Source organism: Notolepis coatsorum, assembly GCF_963971535.1.
Source record: "Notolepis coatsorum genome assembly, chromosome: 6".
NCBI classification, from domain to species: domain Eukaryota; kingdom Metazoa; phylum Chordata; class Actinopteri; order Aulopiformes; family Paralepididae; genus Notolepis; species Notolepis coatsorum.
The window spans coordinates 167,428,678-167,441,627 of record NC_140170.1 but is presented as its reverse complement, the minus strand read 5'-3'; the positions used below and the strand labels follow the sequence as shown (position 1 = coordinate 167,441,627).

General features: G+C 47.9%; 1 protein-coding gene across 1 annotated transcript in view; it reads left to right on the top strand.

Annotated features, from left to right (window-relative positions):
• hdac7a (histone deacetylase 7a) overlaps window positions 1–12,950 on the top strand; it is a 106,333-nt gene that overhangs the window by 15,251 nt on the left and 78,132 nt on the right. The window contains 3 exon segments of the mRNA XM_084315815.1: window positions 2,757–2,873; window positions 8,564–8,673; window positions 10,238–10,351. Coding sequence (XP_084171941.1) covers window positions 2,757–2,873; window positions 8,564–8,673; window positions 10,238–10,351 — 341 coding nt within the window.

Here is a 12,950-nt window from a genome sequence, read left to right as displayed (position 1 = left end):
AGGTTGTTTGTTCTGTCTCTCTGAAGGACAGGTGAGAGGTTGTTTGTTCTGTCCCTCCGAAGGACAGGTGAGAGGTTGTTTGTTCTGTCCCTCCGAAGGACAGGTGAGAGGTTGTTTGTTCTGTCCCTCTGAAGGACAGGTGAGAGGTTGTTTGTTCTGTCCCTCTGAAGGACAGGTGAGAGGTTGTTTGTTCTGTCCCTCTGAAGGACAGGTGAGAGGTTGTTTGTTCTGTCCCTCTGAAGGACAGGTGAGAGGTTGTTTGTTCTGTCTCTCTGAAGGACAGGTGAGAGGTTGTTTGTTCTGTCCCTCCGAAGGACAGGTGAGAGGTTGTTTGTTCTGTCTCTCTGAAGGACAGGTGAGAGGTTGTTTGTTCTGTTCCTCTGAAGGACAGGTGAGAGGTTGTTTGTTCTGTCTCTCTGAAGGACAGGTGAGAGGTTGTTTGTTCTGTCTCTCTGAAGGACAGGTGAGAGGTTGTTTGTTCTGTTCCTCTGAAGGACAGGTGAGAGGTTGTGTTTGTTCTGTCCCTCTGAAGGACAGGTGAGAGGTTGTTTGTTCTGTCCCTCTGAAGGACAGGTGAGAGGTTGTTTGTTCTGTCCCTCTGAAGGACAGGTGAGAGGTTGTTTGTTCTGTCGCTCCGAAGGACAGGTGAGAGGTTGTTTGTTCTGTCCCTCCGAAGGACAGGTGAGAGGTTGTTTGTTCTGACCCTCCGAAGGACAGGTGAGAGGTTGTTTGTTCTGTCTCTCTGAAGGACAGGTGAGAGGTTGTTTGTTCTGTCCCTCTGAAGGACAGGTGAGAGGTTGTTTGTTCTGTCTCTCTGAAGGACAGGTGAGAGGTTGTTTGTTCTGTCTCTCCGAAGGACAGGTGAGAGGTTGTTTGTTCTGTCTCTCTGAAGGACAGGTGAGAGGTTGTTTGTTCTGTCCCTCTGAAGGACAGGTGAGAGGTTGTTTGTTCTGTCCCTCCGAAGGACAGGCGAGAGGTTGTTTGTTCCTCTGAAGGACAGGTGAGAGGTTGTTTGTTCCTCTGAAGGACAGGCGAGAGGTTGTTTGTTCTGTCCATCCGAAGGACAGGTGAGAGGTTGTTTGTTCTGTCCCTCTGAAGGACAGGTGAGAGGTTGTTTGTTCTGTCCCTCTGAAGGATAGGTGAGAGGTTGTTTGTTCTGTCTCTCTGAAGGACAGGTGAGAGGTTGTTTGTTCTGTCTCTCTGAAGGACAGGTGAGAGGTTGTTTGTTCTGTCTCTCTGAAGGACAGGTGAGAGGTTGTTTGTTCTGTCTCTCCTCTGAAGGACAGGTGAGAGGTTGTTTGTTCTGTCTCTCCTCTGAAGGACAGGTGAGAGGTTGTTTGTTCCTCTGAAGGACAGGTGAGAGGTTGTTCGTTGTGACACGTAGAGGCCTTTGGGTCGCAGACGACTGGTGATTTTCCATTTCAACTCCGGTCCCATTGTCGGAGCACTCCGGTGTAATTGGAGTTAGACACAAGAGGAAAATTACAAGCGCCGTCGGCGTGAAACTCCTGTCACCGTATCACTTTGTGGTGCGATCTTATTCGGCGTGGCACCGTTCCAGTGTCCGAGGGAAACCTTCATTAAGTTACCTCTTCCAGACTTACAGTGAAACGGGGGAGAGAGAGAGAGAGAGAGGGGGGGGGGGGGGGGGGGGGGAGGGAGAACGGCAGGGTGTACTTTCAGGGGGGGCGAGAGACAAGAGGAGAGAGGAGGGCCGCGGAGTACCTGCTGGCCTCCGGGGTGAGAACGAGAAGCGATCATAAAAAGAGAAAGTCATAAAAAAAGAAACAACAGTAGAGAGAGCGAGACACAAAGGGCTGGAGCGGTTACATAACGTCGGGGCGAGGAATGCGTAAAACGAACCGCGTGAGACTTCTGGGAGCAGGTCCACCGAGCTGCGTGATTGACAAGAGGAGCGGTTCTTTTTTTTCTTTTTTTCTTTTTTTTTTCAACCGTACATCTCTTTTAAAGTACTGTAGCCAGTCACGGTGACGTTGCTAGGTGCCACCACACACACACACACACACGCACACACACACACACACACACACACACACACACACACACACCACACACACGCACGCACAGACACACACACACACACGTCCCCTCCTGCACTCCCTCGGGGACAATGACAATTCTGCACTGTCACAAGTGCGCTGTCTTTTGTCTCTTGGCTTCAGCCGCTCACTGATTGATTGTTTTGTTAGGACCTTCATCGTAGCCGTGGCCAAAGTCAACATGGAGCCTTTTTTCTGTTGCAGGCTCTCTTGAGTCACGGCGAGGGTGTTTTCTTTTGTCCGTATTCGGGTCAGCTGTGTCACACAGTAGTCGCACAGTAGTAGCAATAGGGGCTTATGTCATGCAAAACCAAAACGGGGTTGACGATCACAGTAGATGATTACAGCGCACGGGGTGACCGACTGTCCGAGTATCAGGACCGCTGATGAACGTTGATCCTCGAGTTCTTTGGGAGCCTGTGGAAATGAACAATTCCAGTTTTTATATAAAAAAAGGAGAATTTACACTTTTGTTCTCATACTCTACATGATCCCCCTCGTGTGTGTGGGTGTGTGTGTGTGTGTGTGTGTGTGTGTGTGTGTGTGTGTGTGTGTGTGCGTGCGTGCGTGTGTGTGTGTGTGTGTGTGTGTGCGTGTGTGTGTGGTGTGTGTGTGTGTGTGTGTGTGTGTGTGTGTGCGCGTGCGGTGTGTGTGTGTGTGTGTGCGCGTGCGTGTGTGTGTGGTGTGTGTGTGCAGTGTCGGAGCCACCTGAAGTGGAAGTTGAAGAAGCACATCAGCACCAGACAGAGTCCTCTGCACCGCAGAGGCCAGCGCCCCCGCCCAGCGTCAAGCACAGAACTCCAGACGCCCTCGGTACGCTCCCAGAACACACACACACACACACACACACACACACACACACACACACACACACACACACACACACACACACACACACACACACGCACACACACACACACAACACACACACACACACACACACACACACACACACACACACACACACACACACACACACACACACACACACACACACACACACACACTATTATACACACACTTTATATAATAATAATAACTTCATTTATATAGCACCTTTCATACATGGATTGCAGCTCAAAGTGCTTCACAGCAAACAGCATACAATTAACATAACATGTGCATACAGTTGACATGACAGAATAAAAGCAATGCATAAAGTGCAGACATAAAAATGTGTACAAAAGACATCAAAAGTAGTACAATGTAGAAAGTGCAGACATGAGAATAGGCACAAAACAAGTACAACACGTACAGTTTTGCCCGAAAGCATGTGAGCAACACTGTAGTTGTAAAATAAGTAGAATAAGTACAGTGTTGCTCGAAAACATGTGAACCCCCCCCCCCCCCCCCCCCCCCGTACAACCAGTCCCCCAAACACCCCACAACAGTCAACACATCAATCCCACCACATCCCCATCCAAGACACCCTCCCCCCCCTGATAAAGCATGTCACAAACAGCCCGCGTGCCACTCACACCGCCATGCACGACTCTATATATGACCTTAGTGTATTTATTTTTATTCATTACAAGGATAGTTTAAATGTTTTCGAACCCTAGCCCTATTTCAATGGGGTCAAGCTCCCGTCTGACTGAGGCTCATTGAAATCTACTTTAATGAGATGGTGGCCGCCTTGTTGACATTTGCTTTGCAGGCACATTCAAGTTCTGATTGGTTGAAATTGCCTTCATGTTTGCCACCTACTGCCACCTACTGCTTTGGCAGTGTACTACATCAGTGTGCTCGGGTGACAAAAACGGAAAAAAAACGAAAGTGTGACTCGAGGCGCACGACGTCGCGGCGATACGCATATGACGACGATACGAAAATGATACGAAAGGTGTAACCGACGCCTCAAACTGAGTACAATTTACTCAGTTTTACTCATTTCGGAGAGTAAATTTTACTCAAACTGAGTACAATTTGACTCAGTTTGAGTAAAATGTACTCTGCGAAATGTACAGTGTATTACATAACCGATTTACAGATATGTGATAGTTTGCCCATGATTTTGTTTGCGTCAAAGGTTATTAAACATGGTAATTTGGTAAAACAGAGAAGCTCTTCTTCCCTTTGTTTGAAAATATATCTGACTTTCAAGCTCCTTTCTCCATCAGCTTTGGATTCACACACATCACACACAACCGTACACACACATCACACACAACCATACACACACATCACACACAACCATACACACACATCACACACAACCATACACACACATCACACACAACCATACACACACATCACGCACAACCATACACACACATCACGCACAACCATACACACACATCACACACGACCGTACACACACATCACACACAACCATACACACACATCACGCACGACCATACACACACATCACGCACGACCGTACACACACATCACACACAACCGTACACACACATCACACACGACCGTACACACACACACACACACACATACATCACACACGACTGTACACACACATCACGCACGACCGTACACACACATCACACACGACCATACACACACATCACACACAACCGTACACACACATCACACACAACCATACACACACATCACACACGACCGTACACACACACACACATACATCACACACGACTGTACACACACATCACGCACGACTGTACACACACATCACGCACGACCATACACAATTCCTGCACGACCATACATACACACACACACACACACACACTGGCAGGAGATGTAGATAGATAAATGTGTGGCAACAGGTCTACAACAAGCATGTATGCGCGCACACACACTCACAACACGCAATCACACACACTCAACAGAAATCGAATAGGATATGAAATGCACGTGTGCATTAGTATACATGCTGTATGTACCGCCAGGAGGCTCACTGACTGCACACATGGCAAGTAGGGTTCAACTGAACCATGGCGGTATAACCTACACTAACATGTAATAAGACCTCCCTGGTCCAGTAACAACACACTACATATTGTAAACATTGAGCAACCCTTGGTATTGTACAATACTAATGCACACGTAGACACAGTGTAAACATACACATGAACGCTACACTTCCCAGACACACTCGCTTATGTCCGTACACACTCACTCACACACCAGGCCATGCTAGCCGTGTACTCAGACACCCAGGACACCATGCTGGCCATGTGTACTCAGACACCCAGGACACCATGCTAGCCATGTGTACTCACACAGAGGCCATGCTAGCCATGTGTACTCAGACACCCAGGAGGCCATGCTAGCCGTGTGTACTCAGACACCCAGGACACCATGCTAGCCGTGTGTACTCAGACACCCAGGACACCATGCTAGCCGTGTGTACTCACACACCCAGGACACCGTGCTAGCCGTGTACACACACACCCAGGACACCATGCTAGCCGTGTGTACTCACACACCCAGGACACCATGCTAGCCGTGTGTACTCAGACACCCAGGACACCATGCTAGCCGTGTGTACTCACACACCCAGGACACCATGCACCATGCATGCTAGTTCAGGGTAACAGAGCATGAGGTGAGATGGATCTTTAAAAAAGTGAATATCAGGAAGGCAGCAGGACCGGACGGCATCCCCGGCCGCGTCCTAAAAGTCTGTGCCGACCAACTGGCCCCGGTATTCACTGACATCTTCAACCTGTCCTTGGAACAGGCTGTCATCCCCACCTGTCTGAAGAAGTCCACCATCATCCCTGTACCCAAAAAATCTACGCCCGCTTGCCTCAACGACTACCGCCCTGTAGCCCTCACCTCCATAGCCATGAAGTGCTTTGAGAAGCTAGTGAAGGGCTACATCTGTTCCTCCCTCCCCATCAACCTGGACCCTCTGCAATTTGCATATCGCCCCAACAGGTCCACGGAGGACGCCATAGCCCATGTGCTGCACACAGCAGCATCACACCTGGACAAGAGGCAGGGGAACTATGTGAGAATGCTGTTCATCGACTACAGCTCAGCATTCAATACCATAGTCCCCTCCAAACTCATAGCCAAGCTCAGGGACCTGGGCTTGAACTATGACCTGTGCCAGTGGGTCTTGGACTTCCTGACGGGCAGACCCCAGGTGGTAAGAGCCGGCAACTGCACCTCCTCATCCATCACGCTCAACATAGGGGCCCCCCAGGGCTGTGTTCTGAGCCCCCTCCTCTACTCCCTGTACACACATGACTGCGTAGCACAGCGGAACAACAACACCATCATCAAATTTGCTGATGACACAGTAGTGGTGGGCCTGATCTCTGCCAACGACGAAAGGGCCTACCTGGAAGAGGTAGAGAACCTGTCACAGTGGTGTCAGGAGAACTGCCTCTCCCTGAACGTCAGCAAAACAAAAGAGATGATTGTGGACTTCAGGAGGTCGGGGGTCAAGGACTACAGCCCCCTCAGCATCGACGGGGCACCGGTTGAGAGAGTGAACAGTTTCAAGTACCTCGGAGCCCACATATCCGAGGACTTGACATGGACCACACACATTGACAGTGTTGTGAAGAAGGCACGACAACGCCTCTACTTCCTCAGGCGCCTAAGGAAGTTCCAAGTCAGTCAGAAGATCTACTCATGTACAATAGAGAGCATCCTGACCGGCAACATCACCTCTTGGTTTGGGAATAGCACTGCACAAGACCGTAGCAGACTACAAAGAGTGACACGTTCAGCCGAACGCACAATTGGAGGGGGGCTTCCCACCCTCCAGAACATTTACAACAAGCGGTGCAAGGGGAAGGCTAAGAGAATTATTAAGGACTCGAGCCACCCGAACAACTGCCTCTTTGAACTGCTGCGGTCAGGCAAGCGATACCGGAGTCTTAAGGCGAGCACAGAAAGACTCAGAAGAAGCTTCTATCCCCAGGCCATCAGGCTGCTAAACGAACAATAATCGCTAAACGAACAATAATCACTATGCAACAACCATCAAATGCACACAGCACACACACCCACACGCACACACTCACTCAAACAAACAACACACTGCAGCACCCACTCTCCACACTTTAGATCACACAAACACACTTACACTTTATATTTATTGATAAAGGATTTGCACTACAACTCGTACACCTACTGTGAATTGTACCTAAATTGCACCTCGTCCCATTTCTCCATTTCTGCCTTGCACTATATAGTATTGTATATTAGTACACTGCACAGTATTGTATATTGTATGGTAACTACGTCTATTCTGCATCGAACATTGTACATATGTCTAAACTGAACACTGTGACCTCTTTTTTTACTTCTAATTTTACTATGTTTTTATTTCATACTTATCTTGTCTTGCACAGTCTCTGGAGCGCAACAGTAAGAAGCATTTTGTACAAAAGTATTCTGTACTTCTGTATGACAACTATTAAAGAAACTTGAACTTGAAACTTGAAACTTAGCCGTGTACTCACACACCCAGGACACCATGCTAGCCGTGTGTACTCACACACCCAGGACGCCATGCTAGCCGTGTACTCACACACTCAGGACGCCATGCTAGCCATGTGTACTCACACACCCAGGACACCATGCTAGCCATGTACTCACACACCCAGGACACCATGCTAGCCATGTACTCAGACACCCAGGAGGCCATGCTAGCCGTGTACTCAGACACCCAGGAGGCCATGCTAGCCGTGTACTCAGACACCCAGGAGGCCATGCTAGCCGTGTACTCAGACACCCAGGAGGCCATGCTGTTCCTCACATCAGCTCCGGCTACTTAGCCACAAACCAATGCATAGTCAATGGGGTCGAGCCTGTCTGTACAAGTTGCCACACAGAGCTAATTTCAGCCTCGGTCAGCTTGTACAGAGAGGAGCTCCACCCCATTGGCTTTGCATATCTTATCTTATCGTATCGTATCGTATATTATCTTATACTGTAGAGTGAATGAAAAATACTTTTGGAACCCTAAGCCCTACTTCTTACCAATGATGTCGTCGAGTCCTTTCTCAGAACAATCCATGCTCCAGATAGAAAACCGATGCATAAGTCAATGGGGTCAAGCTCCTGTCTGTACAAGCTGACCGAGGCTGAAATTAGCTCTGTGTGACAACTTGTACAGACAGGCTCGACCCCATTGACTATGCATTGGTTTGTGGCTAAGTAGCCGGAGCTGATGTGAGGAACAGCATGGATTGTGCTGTGAAAGGACTCTACCGATAAACAACATCACTGGTAAGTAAGAAATAGGGCTATAGGGTTCCAAAAAATCTGAACTATCCCTTTAAGATTTCTCGGGATTACAGTGTTTTTCGCACTCTCCAGACAGCTTTACCAGGTAGAGGTGTGGTGATGGATCGGTGATTATTATTCCTTCAGGACACGGTACATTATGGACCGGGGAAAGAATTCCAACCAGAATCACCTTGGGTTTCATGCATCATGAAGCACCAGATGACTGATTGATATTAAACATGTACATGTGACCAGAATCAAATTACCCACCTAGTACTATTCTCATTCGGATCTCATTTGCCGATTGGCTGTCTCTCCCTTCCGTCACACAGACTCCTCCCCCAGTAGCAGTAGTACCCCGGTGTCGGGGTGCAGCTCACCCAATGACAGCCTCCTGTCCGACAGCGGCGCCCTCCCACTGACCGCCGGATTGGCCCATGAGGTGAGTCCCTCCCTTCATCCTCGCCCTGCTCAAACATCGTTCTCCTCTCTCCTCTTCCTCTCTCCTCTCTCCTCTTGGTTTATGACGTTACGAGTTAATCAGTCAGCAGCCTCCACTGATGTTATGACGTTACAAACGCGAAATAACATTATACATTATGCTCCGCGAAATAAAGAGAGCTTATTATTAATCAGTCAGCAGCCTCCACTGATGTTATGACGTTACAAACGCGAAATAACATTATACATTATGCTCCGCGAAATAACATTATACATTATGCTCCGCGCTTCATTCATTTCATTTGGGACCTCTGTCGCTTGCAGGGACCTCTGCCGCGCTCGCGTGGCCAATCAGAGAAAAGCTGAACACAAGTTGGTTGCCTTTAATATTCACGCGGAGGGGAGGGGGGGGGGGGGGGGGTGGCAGGCCGCCGATGTTTTAACCAGGGTGATGTGAGAAGGCCAGATGGCTCCCACTGTGCGCACGGCGTGTTACGCGATCAGTCCTCGTCTAATTAAACCATTAATATCAATCTGTTTTCCATGAACCCCTCTGTGCTGCTGCTGCCATGTGAACGCCCACGTGGCCAGGGACCTGCTATCCGGCGCCTGGAATAATGACGAGACTAAAACGATTCCAATGAATTGAACTGAATGAGTTTTCTTTTTGTCCTGTGTGTCTGACTCTCGCCTAAACTGCACGGACTACAACGTAGACGTATATATCATGCCAGCTGGGGTACCTTATGTATACTGCACCTGTGTATACTACTGTATACTTTACTTACTCAGTATATATTCAGATTCTAAGTGCTACTGACCGTATTTATTGTAACGTATAATATAACTGTTCGGGCATACAGAACCCTCATCTGCACCTTTGATTACACTGCCTACTTGCTCATATGCTTATAGTCAGAGTTACTTATATTGTTTACACTTCTTATTTAAACTTTTTCTACTGTACTATAATTGTATTGCCTATATTTATGTCTTCTACTATTACCATGCCCATACTATAATACATGTACCCTCCCCCCATGCTGCTATGATGCCTGAATTTCCCCAAGGGGATCAATAAAGGAATATCTTATCTTATTGTATCGTAGCGTATCTTATCTTATCTTATCTTACCTTATCTTATCTTATCTTATCTTATCTTATCTTATCTTATCTTATCTTATCTTATCTTATCTTATCTTATACTGTAGAGTGAATGAAAAAGGCTTTTGGAACCCTAAGCCCTATTTCCTGCTTACCAATTACGATGTCGAGTCCTTTCCCAGAACAGTCCATGCTCCAGATACAAAACCGATGCATAGTCAATGGGGTCAAGCTCCTGTCTGTACAAGCTGACCGAGGCTGAAATTAGCTCTGTGTGGAGCATGGACTGTTCCGAGAAAGGACTCGCTCATCACTCGTAAGTATGACATCGTGTTTTTGTTCCTAGTCTATTTTTAACGTAGGCTTATTATAGAGAAGGTTGTGTACATTTGAATTTGAATACTGGAATTACAATTCATTTGAATGACAAATACCATCTGCTGCTGTTTGAATGATAATAGCTGTCTTACCTTAAGGCCCAGAGGCTTCTGCTGCAAGATGGCACCCTGGCCCACTTCACATTGCCCCCAGGTGTCTCCGTCATGCCCACCATCACCGCAGGACTGCCCGCACAGGTGAGCAGCCACGCCTAGGATCAGGGGCAGGTGTTGACGGGGCGGCTGGGATAAGAAATGCCCCTGGAAATGAAGGATAGGAAATGAGAAATAATGTGGTGACTCTGCTGGTGCTCTTAATATGGGGTAACCATAGCGATAAACATGGACGCTGTGAGAACGCTTTTTTTTCTCATGGGTAATATTTACTGTACTGAACATACATCTATATATATAACTACAATAAAACTAATTATAAAGATTATTTGATATTGTAAAAAAAAACATATATATCTTAATTTTTTTCTATCATCAACAGTCGTGCTCTCTGACATCAACATCATGCTCTCTGACATCAACATCATTCTCTCTGACATCAACATCATTCTCTCTGACATCAACTGTTCTGTTCTACTTCTGTCCTCCTCTCTTTCCTGGTGTGTCGTCTCTTCTCTTCTCTTCTCTTCTCTTCCCCTCTTCTCCTCTCCTCTCCTCTCCTCTCCTCTCCTCTCCTCTCCTCTCCTCTCCTCTCCTCTCCTCTCCTCTCCTATCCTCTCTTCTCCTCTCCTCTCCTCTCCCATCTTCTCCTCGTCCCTCCTCTCCCCTCTTCTCCTCCCTCTCCTCTTCCTTCCTCTCTCCTTCCTTCCTCTCCTCCTCTCCTCTTCCCTCTTCTCTCCTCTCCACTCCCCTCATCTCCTCTCCTCTTCTCCTCTCTCCTCTCCTCTCCACATCTCTCCTCTCCTCTCTTCTCCTCGTCCCTCCTCTCCACTCTTCTCCTCCATCTCCTCTCCCCTCCCCTCTACTTCAATCTGCTTCTCTCCTCTCCTCTCTCCTCTTCCTCCCTCTCCTCTCCTCTTCCTTCCTGTCATCTCCTCTCCTCTCCCCTCATCTCCTCTCCTCTCCTCTCTTCTCCTCTCAAGTTTCAAGTTCAAGTTTCTTTATTAGTTGTCATACAGAAGTACAGAATACTTTTATACAAAATGCTTCTTTCTGTTACGCTCCAGAGACTGTGCTAGACAAAGGGATAAGTATAAAATAAAATAAGTATAGCAAGTATAAAATAGAAGTCACGTACGTAGACACAAGTGTTCAGTATGTACATATGTACAATGTTCAATGCAGAGTAGAAGTAACTGAGTTACCATACAATATACTATACAATATACTAATTACAATATACTATATAGTGCAAAGCAGAAATGGGATGAGGTACAATTTAGGTACAATTTACAGTAAGGTGTACTGAGGTACAGTATGGGTTGTAGTGCAAATTCTTTGCCAATAAATATAAAGTGTGTTTAGGTGTTCTAAAGTGTGTAGAGTGGGTGCTGCAGTGAATTGTTTGTTTAAAGTGAGTGTGTGCGTGTGGATGTGTGTGCTGTGAGTGCTTTTGATGGTTGTTGCATAGTGTTATTGTTCGTTGAGCAACCTGATGGCCTGGGGATAGAAGCTTCTTCTGAGTCTTTCTGTGCTTGCCATGAGACTCCGGTATCGCTTGCCTGACCGCAGCAGTTCAAAGAGGCAGTTGTTTGGGTGGCTGGAGTCTTTGATAATTCTCTTAGCCTTACCCATGCACCGCTTGTTGTAAATGTTCTGGAGAGTGGGAAGCCCCCCTCCAATTGTGCGTTCGGCTGAACGGGCCACTCTCTGTAGTCTGCTGCGGTCTTGTGCGGTGCTATTCCCAAACCAGGAGGTGATATTGCCAGTCAGGATGCTCTCTATTGTGCACAAGTAGAAGTTCTTAAGGATCTTCTGACTGACTTGGAACTTCCTTAGGCGCCTGAGAAAGTAGAGGCGTTGCCGTGCCTTCTTCACAACACTGTCAATGTGTGTGGTCCATGTCAAGTCCTCGGATATGTGGACTCCTAGGTACTTGAAACTGTTCACTCTCTCAACTGGTTCCCCTTCGATGCTGAGGGGGCTGTAGTCCCTGACCCCCGACCTCCTGAAGTCACAGCCCTGGGGGGCCCCTATGTTGAGCGTGATGGATGAGGAGGTGCAGTTGCCTTCTCTTACCACCTGGGGTCTACCCGTCAGGAAGTCCAAGACCCACTGGCAGAGGTTATAGTTCAAGCCCAGGTCCCTGAGCTTTGCTATGAGTTTGGAGGGGACTATGGTATTGAATGCTGAGCTGTAGTCGATGAACAGCATTCTCACATAGTTCCCCTGCCTCTTGTCCAGGTGTGATGCTGCTGTGTGCAGCACATGGGCTATGGCGTCCTCCGTGGACCTGTTGGGGCGGTATGCAAATTGCAGGGGGTCCAGGTTGATGGGGAGGGAGGAACAGATGTAGCCCTTCACTAGCTTCTCAAAGCACTTCATGGCTATGGAGGTGAGAGCTACAGGGCGGTAGTCGTTGAGGCAAGCGGGCGTAGATTTTTTGGGTACAGGGATGATGGAGGACTTCTTCAGACAGGTGGGGATGACAGCCTGTTCTAAGGACAGGTTAAATATGTCCCCCCCCCCCTCCATTGCAGTGGTTTGTAGGCTGGTGTTGTTATTCACAGCCTCAAACCTCGCATAGAAGGTATTGAGATCATTTGCTAAGGAGATGTCACTGTTCAGTTTGAGGGAGGTGCCTTTGTAATCTGTCATTGTTCTGAGGCCCTGCCACATACCT